This window comes from Lepus europaeus, chromosome 5 (genome assembly GCF_033115175.1).
Source record: "Lepus europaeus isolate LE1 chromosome 5, mLepTim1.pri, whole genome shotgun sequence".
Classification (NCBI taxonomy): Eukaryota; Metazoa; Chordata; class Mammalia; order Lagomorpha; family Leporidae; genus Lepus; species Lepus europaeus.
Window position 1 is genome coordinate 137,794,999 of NC_084831.1, and position 20,169 is coordinate 137,815,167.

The 20,169-nt window shown below is 38.9% G+C and overlaps 1 protein-coding gene across 6 annotated transcripts in view; it reads left to right on the plus strand.

Annotated features, from left to right (window-relative positions):
• DNM3 (dynamin 3) overlaps positions 1-20,169 on the plus strand; it is a 707,825-nt gene that overhangs the window by 298,289 nt on the left and 389,367 nt on the right. For all 6 annotated transcript variants that reach the window (XM_062192784.1, XM_062192786.1, XM_062192785.1 and 3 more), the window contains exons 11-12: positions 7,256-7,342; positions 13,342-13,412. In XM_062192784.1, coding sequence (XP_062048768.1) covers positions 7,256-7,342; positions 13,342-13,412 — 158 coding nt within the window. The remainder of the gene's footprint in view (positions 1-7,255; positions 7,343-13,341; positions 13,413-20,169) is intronic.

Consider the following 20,169-nt stretch of genomic DNA (forward strand, 5'->3'; position numbering starts at 1 on the left):
GGCCACCGCGGTAGGCGCGCTGCGGCCGGCGCACCGCGCTGATCCGATGGCAGGAGCCAGGTGCTTCTCCTGGTCTCCCATGGGGTGCAGGGCCCAAGAACTTGGGCCATCCTCCACTGCACTGCCTGGCCACAGCAGAGAGCTGGCCTGGAAGAGGGCAACCGGGACAGGATCGCTGCCCCGACCGGGACTAGAACCCGGTGTGCCGGCGCCGCAAGGCGGAGGATTAGCCTATTGAAGTTTCTTGTTCTACTAGTTGTTTCATTTCGATTCCTCCTTAATATTTCATTTTCATGAGAGAGATTTTCTATCTTGTGCATTAAGGATTTCTGTAGTTCAAGAATTTGTTTTTGAGAACTTCTTAATGTTCTTATCAATTTCTTGAGAACTTCTTAATGTTCTTATCAATTTCTTGAGATCTGCTTCTTGCATTTCTTCTATCTCATCATCTTCATAATCTTGAATTGGGGTGTCTTTTTCATTTGGGGACATCATAGTGTCTTCCTTGTTCTTGTTACCTCGGTTTTTGCGTTTGTTGTTTGGCATGTTGGAGATATTTGGTTTCTTCACTGGGGTGTTTTTCCTTCTTACACTATGGCTCTAGATTAAGTGGACTGTCTGCTTTCTGTGGAGCCTTAGAGGCTTGAGATGGGTGTGGCCTGAGAGCTCTGTTTGGTTTTTCAGGGTTGAGGGTGTGCCAAAAGTGACACTCCCAGGTTAGGCGTGGTAAACTCTCTCTCTCTTTCTTTCTTTCTTTCTTTTTTTTTTTTTGTTTTGATTCACAAGGGAAGTAATTCCGCACAGCTAAATGGAATTGGAGGTAGTTAGCAGGCGAATGATATACCCACAGGAGCCAGAGATTGGAAGCTTTTTCCCAAGGACCACACAGGGAATCTGTGCTGCCCTCCGCATGGGCTCAAATTCTCCTGCAGTCTCCCACTGGATTGCCAAGTTAGATCCTAATCTCCTGTTATTTCACCCCTCCCCCCCCCCCAGAGTCAGGTTTTTCTGCTAGGCTCAGGGCCGGTGCAGACCTGAGGTCGCCCTGCTTATGATGTATGTCCAAAATGACGCTTGCTCTTTGTCTTGCTCGCCTTTGAGAGGTGAGTGGAGAGAGAGAAACTCGTGTCCATATCGGTTACTTTTTTTTTTTCTCTCTCTCTCTCTCTCCTAGTTAGCCTGGTGAACTTTTCCCCATGAATTTTCAAGCCTCATTCCCTCTAGTCTCCTCTTTCCGCTTTCCCGCTGGTGTCTCGGGATATTGAGGTTCGGCTCACCTCGCATTCCAGCGCTGGTGTGTTGAGTCTGCCGCTGGTGTCCCGAACTTGGGCTCCCATGCTCTCCACGCAGGTCCACTGTGAATCACTAGTTCCGGACGAGTTTCCTCTGCTGTTTTTTCCCCTACTCTTCCTTGAATCTGCAGTATCTCCACTTTTATTAAACTGTCTCTTCCCGGACTATCAGTGTGCTCCCTTCTTATTCTGCCATCTTGCCGCTCCCCAGGTCAACATTCTTTAAGTATACATGGTTAGAATTTCAATGACTTTGACAAAATAACCACTACTTTAAGATTTTAATTCAATATCCAGAGCAATAGTGTAGTTAAATATTACAATAATTTCAAGGATTGTGGAAGCTGTGATTGTATGCTAAATAAAAGACATAGAAGAGGTACTGTGGTGTAGTGGGTAAAGTCGCCACCTGCAGTGCCAGTATCTGGGCACTGGTTGAGTCCTGGCTGCTCCACTTCCAATCCAGCTCTCTGCTAAGGCCTGGGAAAGCAGTAGAACATGGCCCAAGTCCTTAGGACCCTGCACCTCTGTGGGAGACCCAGAAGAAGCTCCTGGATCCTGGCTTTGATTCAGCCCTGCTCTAACCAATGCAGTTATTTGGGGAATGAACCAGCAGATGGAAGACCTCTCTCTCTCTGCTTCTGCCTCTCTGCAATTCTGCCTTTCAAATACATATATAAATCTTTAAGAAAAAAGACATAGAAGAGAAATGAGGTATTGAAATGAGCAGAGCTGATGATTTAAAGCTAAGTTTGGGGCCATGTAAACTGAACAGGGACTACTTGGACCAGCTAATGAAATGAGTAATAGGAAGCCTGATCAGAAATCATTTTGAATGTCAGTGGGACTCATATTTTTACTTTCTTATTTGTATCTCAAGAAGGAGCTTGAACTTTGCATTTGAGAGCCAGCAATTAAAAGAAGTGTTTTTATTATTTTTATATTTTATGTTCTCATTTATTCAAGATGCAGGGGAGACAGGGATAGAGGGAAAGAGAAAGTACTCCCATTCTTCTGGTTCTTCTGGTTTACTCCTCAAGTGCCCACAATGCCAGGGCTGAATGTGGGAGCCAAGAAACAGGATCTCCATCTAAGTCTTCCACCTAGGTGGCAGGGACCAAAACCACTTGAGCCATCAGTGGTCAGCATTGTCAGGAAGCTGGCAGAAGCTGGGGCCAGGACTTCAGTTCAGGTATTTTGATATGGGATGTGGGCATACTAACCACTAGGTCACATACCTGCCCCTAAAACCAACACTTTGATTTTTTTTTTAAGATTTGTTTATTTATTTGAGAGGTAGAGTTACAGAGAGAGGGAGAACAGAGAGAAAGGTTTTTCATCCATTGGTTCACTCCCCAAATGGCCTCAACAGTCGGAGTTGGGCTGTTCCAAAGCCAGGAGCCAGGAGCTTCTTCTGGGTCTCTGACGCGGGTTCAGGGTCCCAAGCAGGGGCCTTCCTCTGCTGCTTTCCCAGGGCATATCAGAAAGCTGTAGTGGAACTGGAGCAGCCAGCAGACAAATGGGTGCCCATAAAGGATGCTGGTGTCGCAAATGAGGGCTTAGCACTGGCACCAACACTTTGATTTTTACACACCTACAACTCTTTCAAGATCAACCTTCTAGCAACAATACTAGTTCTAATCTTGCCTTTCAGCGATGCCTAGGTCTTACACTGGTTACTGTTTTCTGGAGCAGCCAGCAGATAAATGGGTGCCCATAAAGGATGCTGGTGTCGCAAATGAGGGCTTAGCACTGGCACCAACACTTTGATTTTTACACACCTACAACTCTTTCAAGATCAACCTTCTAGCAACAATACTAGTTCTAATCTTGCCTTTCAGCGATACCTAGGTCTTACACTGGTTACTGTTTTCTTCAGTGTTTTTGCCCCTTTACCTCTTCCAGTGCATTTTCTTTCTTTTTAGTTCCACTTGGATTTTAGGCTGATTGAATCCCAGTTATTTCAATTGTAGGTGCAAAATTGTGGCTCTCTTAGATTCCTTTCCTGGTAATATTGAGACTAAGGGTAGTAAGCCTAGATAGATGAGGAAACACACACGTTTATTTATTCAAAAATAATAAACCCTCCTGCCACAGCCAATAGGCTGAAGGTATTCTTAGATTTCTCTTCTTCATGGGATACTCTTGTCATTTTGGCCTTTCCCTGACTTAATGATGGCTGTGTACTGGCCTGGGGTCCTTCAGCTGTCAAGTATTTAGTTTCTGAATAAATATTTATATTACCACCATTCAGTGGTTTTAAAAATAACATTCTGCTGTAATCCATTTCCTAAATGTTGTTACAGGCATCCCATTCCTCTGTGGTAGACTGCTACTCTTTTCATAGTTACTTCTCTACAGCAATGTAACTCTGTAATAGTGTGGCTAACATGGAAAAGCAAGCATTCCTTGATAGCTTCGGATACTGTCTGCAGGGACAAAACTGCTGCGGTAGTGGCCTAAGGCAGGCTGATATCTAGTGCCAGACATAACCCCCCTAGATTTGTGTTAGTGAAGGAGGACTGATAGTTGATCAGCTATCCCTTCCATACTCTGAAGGCTTTTATAAACCTCACAAAAAGTAAGTTTCAGTATTCTCAGAGTATTAAAAGAGGTCCTGGGGTGAAAGAGTTTTTCCTGGCAAATGTTTCCAAAATGGAAAACGGAAGTTCCATTTCTATCTTGCATCAATTCATGAAATAAACCCCAAGATGAGCTTGCATCTCAGGATTCAGGTAAGGGTGCCAATAAGCGAGAGGATTGGTAGCCTCATGAAACAACATTTCTTTCTTTCCTTTTTTTTTTTTTTGACATGCAGAGTTAGACAGTGAGAGAGAGAGAGAGAGGCAGAGAGAAAGGTCTTCCTCCCGTTGGTTCACCCCCCAAATGGCCGCTACAGCCAGCGCGCTGCACCAATCCGAAGCCAGGAGCCAGGTGCTTCCTCCTGGTCTCTCATGCAGGTGCAGGGCCCAAGCACTTGGGCCATCCTCCACTGCCTTCCCGGGCCACCGCAGAGAGCTGGACTGGAAGAGGAGCAACCAGGACAGAATCCAGAGCCCCAACTGGGACTAGAACCTAGGGTGCTGGCGCCACAGGTGGAGGATTAGCCAAATGAGCCGTGGCGCTGGCCTTGAAACAACATTTTTTTGTGATTTATGAAGTGGCCAAGGCAGCCAGGTTTCTGTGTTTTTATGAAGTTGTTATGAATGTATTCTATTTTCACTGTAGAAAAATTTTGAGAAGCAAAATTGTGCCCAATTCAGTTATTGCTATTAAACATTTTTACTGTTTGTATAGACCTTATATACATAAAATAATTTTGCAGCATTGAGAGAAGTAACATTTATATGTGATTCATGTTTATGATAGTTCCATGAAGTACTGAGGTTTATAATCTTGCTAAGACACTAGTGTGTATCACACATGCTATAAAGTCAGTGGCATAGTGGCCCTCGTGACCATATAACAGCCACATACATGTCTAGGAGGTCAGCTTCTGCTTTCAAGTTTGGGGAAATACTGTGTGCAGTGTTACTTATGAGCTTTGGAATTTGTGTGTATCTTGGACTACATTCTCGAAGAAAATTGAGCGTATATGATGGTGTGTGGCTGTATGTGGATGTGTGTGTGTGATCCCGTTATATGTTTAACAGCCTGATTTTCTTTACTTAGTGTCCTGTTATAGACACTTTTCCATGTCATTGGATATTATTAACAATAAGGTTTAAAACGCCTACATTACACCACAAAAGTGGATCTACCTTAATTTTGTTAACATCGTTGGATACTTAGGAAGTTTGTAGTTCTTTTTGTCTTACTGTTGCTATTCCAGCTGTGGTCAATGTCATTATCATTCTTGCTGAGATTCTTGTGAAGTAAGTACATATACATGTACACACAGCCTATATATATATACATTTGTGTGTTTATGTGTGTATATTTAAGATACTTGATGTATATTGCCAAATTGCTTTCTAGATTATTTTTACTGATATCTCTTTAGTAAGTTTAGACTGTACTAATCTCAATATGCCTTAACCTCCATAAGTCTTACAAAAATAACTGGAATTTGTCAACATAATATTGTCTTTCTTTGCATTATTTGATCTCTTGTAGATTCTAATGTTTCTTTTCTGCCTTTTCACAATTAAATTTCTTCTCTAAATTGTTGTGTTTTTGCATATTTTATTGAAATATTACTAATGCTTATCATAATTGGAATTAATCTTTTGCCTTCTATAAGCTGTGAATGTCCCACTTTTCTCTGTTTCCTTTGCTGCTGTCCTTGTTGAAGCTACTATCATTTTCCATCTAAATTGTTTGGGTAGCCAAAAGCCCCAACACATTTTCAGTAATGTGCCTAATTTGGACACTGACTACTTTTCTAGCTTGATCTATGGCCTCTGCTGCTTAGTCTCTGCGCTGACCTTCCTTTATTCAGTCTTCCCAATGCCTTCACAGGTGCTTGTGTACCTGGTAAGCTTCATCTTTCCCACACACGCATTTGCCCCACTTATCTGGTCTTCCTTCCATATCAGGTCTCCTTAAGCACCCTGTAGAAACCCATTCTTTTTCTTTCTTATATTGAAAACAACTGTGTTAATGAATTCACTTTTGTAAGCTAGATTTTTAACAGCTAATTCTGTAATTTAGATGAGGTAAGTGGTAGATATTATTTTTAAGTTTTTCAAAAATATGTACATATATGAGTACACATTTTTAAGAGGAGAATTTATTAAAAAATGAAAGTAGTCTCTGTGTATTCATAGAATGACTCATCCTCTAAGATTAATGGACAAGATCATGGGCTTTGCAGACCTAGGACTTAGGTTGGAGCTCTGGACCTAGTATTTATGAGCTATTTGGTCTTGGGCAAGTTACTTGATCTCTGTGGGTTTTACTTTCCTCCTCTACAAATGGAGTTAAAAGTTACATCTGTCTCTTACGATTATTGTGAGTATTGAGTGAGGTAATCCATGAAGCGCTTAGCACACCACACATGGTAAGCACTGTATAATGTGAATCATTACTCTTTTCTTCATTCTCCTTCCTTTATCTTTAAAGATCTATCTATCTATCTATCTATTTATTTGAAAGGGAGAGCAATGAGGGAGGTGGAAGTGGGAAGAGGTTGAGAGATCTTCCATCGGCTGGTTCACTCCTCAAATGGCTGAAATTCCATCCTAATCTCCCACAAGAGTGACATGGGCCCAAGTACTCCTTCTGATGCCTTCTTAGGCTCATCAGCAGGAAACTGAATCAGAAGCAGAGCAGCCAAGATTCAAATTGGCCCTCTAATATGAGATACTGGCATTTCAAGCTGCAACTTAACCTCTTGGGGTACAACATTAGCCCCCTTGTCTTTGAGCATTTATTAAGTGCCAGTGCTTTGAGCATAGTGCTAGAAGGTATGTAAGTTTCTGCTTTCTTTCTAGGCAGTTGCCCTGGTGGATTTGAAGTGTTTCTTCTCAGATAATGAAGTTACTTTTTTTTTTTTCCCCATCACTCTGCCATTCTTCTTTAGGATTTCATGACACTTCACTTTTGCTTCCAAAATTGCAATGAGGTTTTTTTTTTTCTGTAAGATAGCATAATTTATCTCTGCTTCACTTTTGAAACTTTATATTTATTTCCCATCCACTAATTGATTCCCTAAATGCCCCCAGTGGCTGGGAGGAAGGGAGGTAAGCCAAGCCAGGAACTGGGAACTGAATCCAGGTATTCCACATGGGTAGCAGAAGGCCAATTACTTGAGCCTTTACTGCTGCCTCCTCTGGTCTGTGTTGGCAGAAAGTTGGAACCAGGAGCTGGAGCTGGGAATTGAACGTAGACACTCTGATGTGGAATATGGACATGCTAACTGGAATGTTGTCCAGGAGACCAAAGGCCTGCCCTTGCTTTTTTTCCTTTTCTTGGTAGTATAACTTTTTAAGTATTAACACTCATATCTGTTTTCTTGACAGCTGGCAAACTTCCCCAGACTCTGTGAGGAAACAGAAAGGATTGTTGCTAACCACATTCGTGAACGGGAAGGAAAGACAAAGGACCAGGTGAAAAATGGCTTCCCCCGCCATGGAGGGTACTTGTGGGGAGTGGAGGGCTCTGGAAGGCTGATTATTGGTTTCCAACAGCCATTATGTCTCTTAGTGGGAATAAAAAGTGGAATACACAGCTTGTACTTGCTTTAACTTATTATGAATTAAATATACATGCTATTAGACATATTTTCTATATTAAAAATATAAATGAATATAAAGGCTACAATGAATTTAAAAACAGCAGCAGGAGTTCCATTAATTTTCCTCTCAACACTCAACACTGTGCATACCTAGGATGTACACATCTGACTTTGAAAACCTCTAACACAGAAACATACCACATTTTTTTTTTCTTTAAGACAGGAGTTAATCTTTAATAAGCCCACAGATGGACTCCAGGATGTTCACAAACTTCTAAAGTGTTATACAGAATGTTCATTGCTTTTATTTCCTGAGAGAAATGGAGGTAGCTTCTCATCCATTTATCCATGGAAACTATGATTGAAAAATATATTTAAGAACTGCTCTTTTAAATATTTCTAACTATTTTATAAATGTAGATGGTATGTAGGGAATGACTTTGAAATTGCCATCTAACTCAGTGGTTAGAAAAGATTATTTCAAGTCAAGATAATTTATTTTTAAAAAGTAAAAGACTACATGAAAACAATCTAACTTCTTACATTTAAATAGATTTTTCTTAGTTACTTATAAAGCATTATGATGGGAAATACAGAGGTTTTCAGATACTCTTAAATTCCATGACACAGCTGCAATGTGATGCTGTGGAGAGAACACTGGACAAAGGCCATGTGTTCTTCTCAAAATAACAGCACGTTCTTGTGCGAATCACTTCTTTGGATTGCTCTTTTCTCATGTACAATGTGGGGATGTTGGTCTATATAATCTCCTACTGTCTTTGTAAATTAGTATTCCAAGATTTTTTGATTCTCAGGTGAGTTGGAAGGAGGGGTGGAATGGGAGAAAAGAAAGAAGACAAAAGGGAGGAAGCAAATCACAGGTAGAGATGCATGTAGCACAAACTGCCGGAAGTGTGCTTGTGGAGCTGGGGGGGTGGGGGTGGGGTGGCGGGGTGAATGGTGGTGTGGCAAGAGGAAGTGGAGAGGCAGAGGCAGGAGGCCAAGTGGTGTGGGACATTTGTGAGCTGGTGTCGGCCACCTTTTCTCTGCTTGAGCTGTGAGATGCATTGTCACTACATTTTGCTATTGTACTCTGAAAATCGATCACTATAGTTTTACTCATCTTTGAGCTTTATTTTTCTTTATTTATTTTCATTTTTTAATTTTAAAGGCAGAGATGGTGGAGGGAGGGAGAGAGAGAGAGAGAGAGTGAGAGAGTCTTCCATTCACTGGTTCATTCCCCAAGTATTGGCAATAGCCAAGGCTGGGCTTGGCTGAAGCCTGGAGCTGGGAACTCCATTTGATCCTCCTTGTGGGACCTAAGTTTTTAAGCCATCTACTGCTGCCTCCCAAGGTGCATACTAAAAGGAAATTGGAATTATGAGCAGAGCCAGGACTTGAACCCAGGCGTTCCAATATGGGATGTCAGAATCCTAAGTGGCATGTTATTGCTGCACCAAACACCTGCCTGTATTCCTGCTTTCATACGCTTGGATAGCTAAAATAGCCTAAAGTGGAGAAAATGGGATTGCTTAATTAATGAAAATAAACCAGTCAATATTAATTTTTTAACCAGTGAAATCAGTCCAAATATATAATCCAAGGCCATAGGATCCTAATGTTTTGGCTCTGTTGGACCAAGAAAACTTAAGTTCTGAAGAGGCATCTGTACTCCTGACCTTAAATAAATAAGCAAACTGTCTTAATTTAGTATTTTTAGTGTATAATGTTCAAATTATAATCTATCCTACTTAAATTAACTTGTAGAGATCTTATGCAGAAATAATATTGAGATAGAAATAGTACAATTATTATTTAAAACACCTGTGTGATCATAGCTGAGTCTGTTGTTTACTTCTGCATGTTTCACATTGTTTCACTAGAATTATATACTCAAATTAGCATTATTGAGTTTATGGGTTCTGGGCTCAGATCACCTGACTTTGAACTCAAGCTCTACCACCTACTCTCTGTGTAACCTCTGACAATTACTCAACATCTTTACACTTCAGTTTCCTCATGTTAAAGTGGGATAATAATGGTAGTGAATGCAGACACTTTGTAAGGATAAAATGAATTAATCTAAATATAGCTCTCAGTTCTTAATTATTATTATATTATATACAATATTATATAATATATGAACATTATTTTTATTTAAAAAATTATGACATCTAGTAGAGGTGAGGAAGAATTGACTTTCCTAATTTCAAAGGGAATTATCTTTCATCTGCAGCTATGATATAGTCATATAGTGATTATTTCATTCCCACATGGGAGATAAAAGGCAGGGCAGATATGTCCTAACTCACTAGCAATCTCAGGTGGCCTAACCTGATAGTTATCCACTCCTAGAGAAGTTGGTTGGGTCCTTTTCTAATATGGGCCTGTGTGGCATAGTAGAAACATGAATACTTTTGGATAATGTGAACCGGTCATTTTGGATGGATCTCACATTTGAATTCTGCCTTAGGCCCTGTGATGCTTTTGAAGTATCTAGTCAGAAAGTCACCCATTTCCTCAGGCATCTGTGTCTGAACTGCTCTGAGACATTCTTGAAGGTTTCTTTCTTTATAAAAATAGAATTATGACCAACCTCTGATCTGGAAGTTGTTTTTTTTTTGGGGGGGGGGTCTTCAAAATTAAAAAAATATGGCAAATCATAAATCTGTCTGGGAGCTTTTTCCTTAAACACAGGTCTTTGAAGATCCATGTGTGCCAGCTGTTATTCTAGAAGCTTCCATACATGTAACTTCAGGTTGAAGTGGTTGACTTTGTGGGTGATTATTTGTACCAGGAGTAGTTTCACTTCTATTCAGTGAAATATTCAATAACTATGGGTAGAAAAAGCAGTGAGAAACCCTCAGAAAGTGAAAAAAATAAGAAAAAATGTGCTGCTTTCCTTTTCATCCCCCACATGTGACCTGGCTCTTTTCCTAGGGTGAACACAGACTCCCAGTTTCCAGGAAAATGAATGAGAACAGCCATAGCTTTTATTTTTTCTCCACTTTTTTTCCTATACTGCAGTCCAAGTTCATGTGTGTGAATGTCCAAGATATTTATGACAATTTTTGGCAATGCTGAAAATTATGTAGATATTTTGCTCTTTACGATGGCAACAATTTATTTGTACTTAACTATTGTAGTTTGTTGATACAAACTGTGGGCCAGATTTTATAGTTTGGAACTATAACACTGAACAGAATCTGGCTTTATTATTGGGAGAGAAGACAAAACTACAATTAATGTGATAGCAATTGCTCCTCTCAATTGTCAGTTTTCTTCAAGAGGTGAAAAACAATTGTACCTGAAGATGTGGAAGTATGAGTAAAGCTGCTACCTGTGAAGCCGGCCTCCCAGATAGGAGCCAGTTTGTGTCCTGGCTGCTCAACTTCCTATCCAACTCCCTGCTAATGGCCTGGGGAAAGCAGCGGAAGATAATCTAAGTGTTTGGGCCACTGCCACCTACATAGGAGACCTGGATAAAGCTCCTGGCTGCTGGTGTTGGCTTGGCCCAGCTCTGGCCAGTGTGGCCATCTGGGGAATGAACCAGTGAATGGAAGATCTCTCTCTCTCTTGCTGTCTCTCCCTCTCTCTCTGTAGCTCTGACTTCAAATAAATAAATCTTTAAAAAAGAATTTGGAATGTAAAATTGTGAATCTAATGGAGAAATATTAGTATAATTTTTCACTGTAATTGATGTACCCTTTTGGAAACTAAATGAAGACGAAATAATTTGTAGCCAGTTACTGAATTTAGGACCTCAAAAGACATTTTTCCAAAGAGGAAATCCAAATGACCAACAGACACATGAAAAAATGTTCAAGATCACTAGAAATCAGGGAAATGCAAATCAAAACCACAATAAGGTCTCACCTCACCCCAGTTAGAATGGCTCACATTCAAAAATCTACCAACAATAGATGCTGGAGAGGATGTGGGGAAAAAGGGACACTAACCCACTGTTGGTGGGAATGCAAACTGGTTAAGCCACTATGGAAGTCTGTCTGGAGATTCCTCAGAAACCTGAATATAACCCTACCATACAACCCAGCCATCCCACTCCTTGGAATTTACCCAAAGGAAATTAAATTGGCAAACAAAAAAGCCATCTGCACATTAATGTTTATTGCAGCTCAATTCACAATAGCTAAGACCTGGAACCAACCCAAATGCCCATCAACAGTAGATTGGATAAAGAAATTATGGGACATGTACTCTATAGAATACTATACAGCAGTCAAAAACAACGAAACCCGGTCATTTGCAACAAGATGGAGGAATCTGGAAAACATCATGCTGAGTGAACTAAGCCAGTCCAAAAGGGACAAATATCATATGTTCTCCCTGATCAGTGACAACTAACTGAGCACCAAAGAGGAAACCTGTTGAAGTGAATTGGACACTATGAGAAACAGTGACTTGATCAGCTCTTGTCCTGACTGTTGATGTGCAATGTAATACTTTATCCCTTTTAGTATTTTTTTATTCTAGTACTATTGTTTGAACTCTGTAATTAACACACAATTATTCTTTGGTGTTTAAATTTTAACCAACAAGTGATCCCTGTTAAATATAAGAGTGGGAAAAAGAGAGGGAGGAGATGTACAATTTGGGACATGCTCAATCGGACTTGCCCCAAATGGTGGAGTTAGAAACATGCCAGGAGATTCCAATACAATCCCATCAAGGTGGCATGTACCACTGCCATCTCACTAGTCCAAGTGATCAACTTCAGTTCACAGTTGATCACACTGATAGGTCTAAGAGTCAAAGGGATCACACAAACAAGACTAATGTCTGCGAATACTAACTGATGGAATCAAAAAGGGAGAGAACGATCCAACATGGGAAGCGGGATACACAGCAGACTCATAGAATGGCAGATGTCCTAAATAGCACTCTGGCCTCAGAATCAGCCCTTAAGGCATTTGGATCTGGCTGAAGAGCCTATGAGAGTATTTTAGGCATGGAAAGCCAAGACACTCTGGCAAAAAAAAAAAAAAAAAAAAAAAAAAAAAAAAAAAAAAAACAAAACACCTAAATGAAAGATCTCAGCGAGTGTGATCCCAGTGGAAATAATGGGGCTATCAAAGAAGGAAGTACCTTTCTCTGAAGGGAGGAGAGAACTTCCACTTTGACTATGACCCTGTCGGAATAAGATCGAAGTCGGCGAACTCAAAAGGCTTCCATAGCCTTGGCAACTCATGACTAGAGCCTAGGGAGATTACTGACGCCATAAACAAGAGTGTCAAATTGTTAAGTCAACAACAGGAGTCACTGTGTACTTACGTCCCATGTGGGATCTGTCCTTAATGTGTTGTCCAATGTGAAGTAATGCTATAACTAGTACTGAAACAGTATTTTTACACTTTGTGTTTCTGTGTGGGTGCAAACTGATGAAATCTTTACTTAGTATATACTGAATCGATCTTCGGCATATAAATATAATTGAAAATGAAAAAAAACCACTTGGTTTTAAATTGGACATTGCATAGAAAATTAATCAATTTTTAAAAAATATCATGTAGGATCTCTGTCCTTAATGTGCTATACATTGTGATTTAATGCTATAACTAGTACTCCAACAGTATTTTTCACTTTGTGTTGTTATGTGGGTGCAAACTGTTGAAATCTTTACTTAATATATACTAAACTGATCTTCTGTATATAAAGAGAATTGAAAATGAATCTTGATGTGAATGGAAGGGGAGAGGGAGCTGGAAAGGGGAGGGTTGCAGGTGGGAAGGAAGTTATGGGGGGAGGAAGCCATTGTAATCCATAAGCTGTACTTTGGAAATTTATATTCATTAAATAAAAGTTTTTAAAAAAAGATAGCTTTTCACAGAAATGTTTCTCTTTGATTTATAGGTACTGCTATTGATTGACATTCAAGTTTCCTACATCAACACCAACCATGAAGACTTCATTGGTTTTGCAAAGTACGTGAAACACTGATAGTCACATGCATTCCTTCTACTGGTTTATTAGAACATGCGTTGTGACTTTCTACTACAACTCTCCTACCTGTTGAGAGTAAATCTTGTGTTAAGATTAACTATGAGGCTATCAATTTAGGAAGTCTAATTTCCACAGCCATGGGGAAGAGTATTCACTATTGTCTTGATAAAGTAATTAGCTCTGTAATGCTGCATATAAATCCATGATGCCTTAAATAGTCATTATTTTTGGATGATGGTGTGCATGCAAATTTAAAATTTCTCACATTAATTTGAAATATCAAGTACAATTCATAGGATACATAGTATTTTGACTTCCCTAAATCAATGTAGACACTTTGTTAGCTGTCCTTGGTGAATTAGATGTGTTCTGTTGATGTGAACAGTATCTTTTTAAAAAATTGTTTGTATTTTAAATATGCTACTGTGTGTGTGTGTAGTTATTCTTTACAGATTTTATCATGTAGATATTATGGTTAGTTATATAAGGTTATAAGGTTGATTATTCATCATGAGATGTTTTCAAGTCCCTGAATTCACAACTTTTACTTGCCCAGTAGTGAAACCAATTTTTGTTTGATTTATAGAATCTTGATTCTAAGTCTAACATGTATTTATGGTATTTAAGTAGTTCCAAATTCAAGTTATGTGAAATATAGCATATTTTATATAAGATGTAAAATCAAGGAGTCTATATGCTTTTATTTGAACTGGATGTCCAAGAGCAGGGACAAACAAAACAAAACAAAACAAAACACAAAATGTCAAACTAATTTATTTTATTACACTCTGACTTAGAAGGAACAAATATGTAGGCCATGTGACCTAAACTAAACAGTGGCCTATGAATTTTATAGACATGTTTTAGGGAGAAAATTCCCAATTATCCAACAGAAAGTTGCCTCATTCTCAAGTTGGCTGTAGTTTTACTGGCATAGCCAATGGCATAAATATATTTTGAATCCAGTGGCTGATGCTATCTAGTGGTAAATGTTTTCCTCCACAGTTTTCTGTCTGTTAGATACATGTAAACATGTTAGAACACAGTAATGAATATGTTCCCTTGTCTAGTAGCATTTTTCAGTGACAGTGACCACTGTCACTTTCAGAGAGCTATTCGCTATACCAGCATGTCACACAGACCCAGCCCCCTCTGTTTTAGCCCCCACTACTCTCACCATTTGTACTTCTCCTTTCCTTCTGCAAAACCACCCATACTCCTATGCTTCCTTACCCTTTATGTAGAGGGATCTGAGAGTTTCTTTCTGGTTTCCCTGATAGCTGGTGATGTCCAGGTGGCCTGCGCCAAACTCTTCTTTAATTTCTATGGGAGTAAAATAAAGAAAGAGAAAAATAAAATGTTTTTACTTTCTTTCTAGGAGCTTTCTTTCTAGAGAAACACATGTAAAAATTTAAGCTGACACATTCTCCATATACTTTACTTGCTTCTTTGAAGCATTTAAAAGGCAAACACATCCTTGAGTCCTTTGAAATAAAAGTAATTCTGCCTGAAATGTTGATTTTTATGGATTACAAATGTCAGTTATGTTCTTATAAAAATGTAGGAGATATAGATGTAAGCTTGACACAATAACTTGGAAGTGAAAATGATGTTGCAGTGATACCTTTTTGTGGTATTTCAGTTCTAGGGCAGATTGTAGTCATAATACTTTTTGAAGAATTCAAATTTTGAACCTTGTAACCAGGGCTACAATTCAAATTTGAAACATTTTTCCTGGATTATGTTATATTTTTATTTTCCTTTCCTTTTTCAAAAGATAGATGAACTCTAGGGTTTATTTCTTCCATAGTAAGCTTCCATATTTTCTACCTTAGAAGCTATTGAAATATTATATTGATTTATAAGTTTTCAAAGGCATATAATTTTTCAAATTTAATGTTTTATTTAAAATTATTTATTTGAGAGATAGAGAAAAGGAGAGAGAGAGAGAGAAACTTAAAGAAAGAGGAAGCTCCCATCCATTGGTTTACTCCCTAAATGATTGCCATGTTCAGGGCTGGACCAGGCCAAAGCCAGGAGCTGGGATCTCAATACATGTCTCCTCTGTGGGTGGAAGGAACCTAGTTATTTGATTCATCACCACTGCCTCCCAGGAACTAGAGCCATGTATTGAACCCAGGCACTCTGATGTGTACTCTGGCCATCTTAATGGTGTTGCTACACACCTGCCCCAGATTCAGAACTTTCAAACAGTCTTGTTATGCAATCTTCCTATTATTCAGGTGAGTGAGTGGCTTCATTTCTTCAACAGTGATAGATTATGAACTTTTATAGTATCGGTAAGAAAAAAGAATTAGTAAAACTGTTCTAGAAATCCAGCAACTTTGCATATTCTTAATCTAATTTAAACTGTATGCCTATACCTTGATTTAAAGAACTTGCCTGGGTCACGCTGGCCCGTGGTGTAGCAGGTAAAGCTGCCTCCTGTGGAGCCGGCATCCTAAATGGGAGCCAGTTGAAGATCTGGCTGCTCACTTTTCATCCAGCTCCCTGCTAATGTTCCTGGGAAAGCAGCAGAAGATGGCCACAGTTCTTGGGCCACTGCATCCATATGGGAGACCTGGAAGAAGCTCCTGGCTCTTGGTTTCAGCCTGGCCCAGGGTGGTCATCGTCACTGTGGAGTGAACTGGCAGATGGAAGATCTGTCTCTCTTTCTGTCTTCCTTTCTCTCTCTGTAACTCTGACTTTCAAATAAATGAATAAATCTAAAAAAAAAAAAAAAAAAAAAGAACTAGCCTGGGAATCTGCAGTCCCAGTTATTTTTCCTGGATTTACCCTGGGTTTTTGCAAGTCAGTTAGCCTTACTCTATCTCACTCCACTATGTCTATCAAGTAGAAAGACTTGTACAACTTTCAGGATTCTCAGAAGATCAAATTAGTGAGGTTATGTGGAAGCACTTTAGAAAACTGTGGTACAGTCTGTAAAATGAGAGTGTCTTTGTCTCACTCTCTCTCTCTGTCTGTGTCTCCCTCTCTCCACACACATACACATACACACATACATTTGGTTACTAGATGAGATGTACGGTTTTACTTTATCATGAAATTTATAATGATTTGAGTATGATTTCCCCTGGAATATTTTTTGTTTCTGATGTCATTATCTCTAAATGTCATATTTTACAATGAGATTCAGCAGTAAATGTTCTTCCCATCTGTATGCTGAGTTGGAATACATTTCAGTTTTATTTGGGATCATTATGAAGTTGAAGAAATGTTCATTTTAAAATCACTTTGACTAACTCTGCCTGGCCAAAAAAAAAAAAAAATCACTTTGAGGGGCTGTGGTATTTTTTGTGCTTTTAAAAATTAAAAAAACATGGTTGTAGCTATAAATTTTAAAGTTGGCAGGAATGCTGTTTCCATCAAGGAAGAAAAATCAAGCCATATTTGAAGACAATTATGTAAGTATTATTAAGTTCCAAAGATAGAAAATTAAGGTCTGAGGTTGAGGAAAATAAGCATTTGTTTCATGAGTTTTTTTTTTTAAGCGTTACCAAAAAGAGGGGCCACTTCACAGATTATTACATGGTAATGTACATAGTGTTTTACACATGTAATGTTTTCAACTGAGATGACTTTTTGCTCTAAATTTTTTTTTGCAAAAGGAAAACAAATGGCTGAAAGTAAATTAATAGAATATTTAGTTTCAGAGTAGTGGTCAGGATATCTCAGAATTCTCTTTCCTATTTTTTTGTACAGTTTATTCTGCCATGTTGAATATGTAGAACTTCTTTTTGCAGCCCCCAGTTGTTTGTCAAACATGGCCCATAAAATATGTACCATGTGTAATATGTCCAAATTAGCACTGCTGTAGGCTTTCTTTGGAATTTCCTGACTCCTAAAAACTTGGTCTTTCAACTGTAATATGGTTTCTTAGCCTAAAAGTTCAGTACTTCAAAAGAAAATGTCAACTTTACTTGTGACTTAAAAGTTTTGATTTGTCCTTCTCTGTTGAAAAAAAAAAAAAAGCCCTAAATTATATTTGCTTACATAATGCCACTAGTTTTTACTATTTAAGAAAACAAGAATGCATCCAATTGTTCCTTCATATACTTCTCATTCTTAATAAATCCTGCTGTTTGAACAAAAAGACAAGCTTGTTAGCCAAATGCCTTGGGAAGTGAAATTTAAAATTCTTGTGCTCTTCTTCATTTGTTCCATGACACAATTTGCCTTCTGAGTTACTAAGATTTATGCAGTTCAGTGATTTAAGATAAAGATAGGCCCCAGATATAGGCCATTAAAGTAATATCTTTATACTGTAAGCAGCAGACCAAGGTCTGTTTGTTTTTCAATCTGTGGAGTAGGCCTCAACACCTGTTTTCTCACAGTTGAAATGATACAGTGTGTAGATTCCAGTTCTTGTTATTTGAGCACCATGAAAATTCTATGGGTTGTAACATTCATTATATCTCTTTCCTGATCCTCTGGAATGCCTCTGTTGCCGTTTTACTAAAGGCAGCATATTTGAACCTTGCCACCAAATTCCAGAGCACTTTTGGTTTTTCCCTTCACATTCTTCTATTTTCCCCCTAATACATGATTATATTCTTTTTTAAAAAAAAAATTTATTTATTTATTTATTTATTTATTTTTGACAGGCAGAGTGGACAGTGAGAGAGAGACAGTGACAGAGAGAAAGGTCTTCCTTTTCCTTTGGTTCACTCTCCAATGGCCACCGCGGCTGGCGCACTGCAGCCTGCGCACCACGCTGATCGGATGGCAGGAGCCAGGTACTTATCCTGGTCTCCCATGGGGTGCAGGGCCCAAGCACTTGGCCAACCTCCACTGCACTTCCGGGCCACAGCAGAGAGCTGGCCTGGAAGAGGGGCAACCAGGACAGAATCCGGCGTCCTGACCGGGACTAGAACCCGGTGTGCTGGCACCGCTAGGCAGAGGATTAGCCTGTTGAGCCGCGGCGCCAGCAATACATGATTATATTCTATTATAATAGTGTTTTCAGTTTTTAGTCTTAAGTGAGAGTGTTTTTTTTCTTGTTGAGTCAAAACCCAGGTAGATAAGTTATAAAATGGTCTTTTTTCTGACTCATTAAATTGTGCTTGAATGCTTACTGAAGTTATCAGGTAAAAAGATAAGGTTGAACACCCTGAAAGGTCATCATTAATATCACCTGTTCAAATAATTTATCAATTTATCATTCCAATGTTGTGAGCATTTTTAAAGATAGTTTTATCTTTTTGAGAGAAAGAGAGTTTGGGGGGGGGAGAGAAGGAGAGAGAAAGAGAATGAGAAATAGAATTTCCATCCAGTGGTTCACTCTCCACAGGCCTACAAAGGCCAAGGCTGGGCCAAGCTGAAGCCAGGAGCCAGGAACTCAATACAGGTCTCTCATATGGGTGGCAAGGACCCAATTCTTGAACCTTCATTGCTGCCTCCCAGAGTCTGCATTAGCAGGAAGCTAGAGTAGAGAGCCAGAGCCAGAAATTAAACCCTGGGCACTGTGATGTGAGACACAGGCATCTTAACTGATGTCTTATCCTCGAGGATAAATGACTTCCCCACCAAACACCATTTTGAAAGTAAGTAGACTTTCACTTTTATTCTTCACACTCAAATCTATTTTGAACTTCATCTCTATCATTAAAATGAATCTTAGGATATGAATGATCCTTCTTTTATAGGCCTCCAAGTTCTATAGGATTTTCTTGCATAGTACTTAGCCAGAAACTTCACTAAAGATCCTGTAGGTGGAAGTGACATAATTTTTTTTTCTTTTCCTTTAGTCTGGTTGGAGACAGCACTGCATGTGATGAGTAAAACTCCTGAGACTCTCAAGAAATGTTTATATCTCTCTTAGGGGTAATATAAAAGAAAACTTTAAAAGAGCTTTGTTATTCCTCAGTGGTGTACAATAGAACCTTCTGAGATGTTGGAAATATTTTCATTTGGAGATTTGATTATTGTTTACAGCCTTTGTCTGTACTCTGAAGAACAGTGATTTTTCTACTTATAACCTATTGAATTCTTTATTTGGTGGAGGGTTAAGCTTCTGACTATAAAATAAACTCAAAGTATGCCATCGTAAAAATTTTTAAAAAATAAGAAAGGAAAGAAGAGGAAGGGTGAGAGTATGGACAGGAGGAAGCATAAGGTATGAAGTATCACTATACTCTTAAATCTTTACATATGAAACACATGAAATTTGTTCACCTTATATAAATAAAATTTTTTAAAAGTAAAATAAAATGATAATTAAAATAATTTGTAATCTGAGCTGTTTGGTATAGTAGTCGCTTAATGTATGGAGCTATTGAAATATGGATAATGAAATGAGGGAAATAGCTTTTTAATTTAATTACCACATTTGGCTACAAGCTACTGTTTTGGATACACATCTCTACAGTACGCTGAATACAGCTGGTTGCTTTAGATCCTTGCTTAGTGGACCCTAGTTTATTGATGGCTTGGGGGTGACCTACAGTAGTGGCTATTAAAAGAGAAAAAGAAAGTTTATATCTTAGCTGCTGCTAAACAAGCCCTAGGGCTCAAGTATATAAGTCAACTCCTTAGATGCCCTGCCACTGAAGTATAGAAAAGGGGCGTTTTCCTCCCATTGCCCCACTTGTTAGTCAGAATGTTGCCATTTTGCTAGTATTTTCTCATCATGGTTACTACTGATGTTGTTCTAATTACAGCTTTCTTGTACAAGAAAGTTGTAGTGAGAGAAGTAGAGGAACATCCTGACATTTGCCA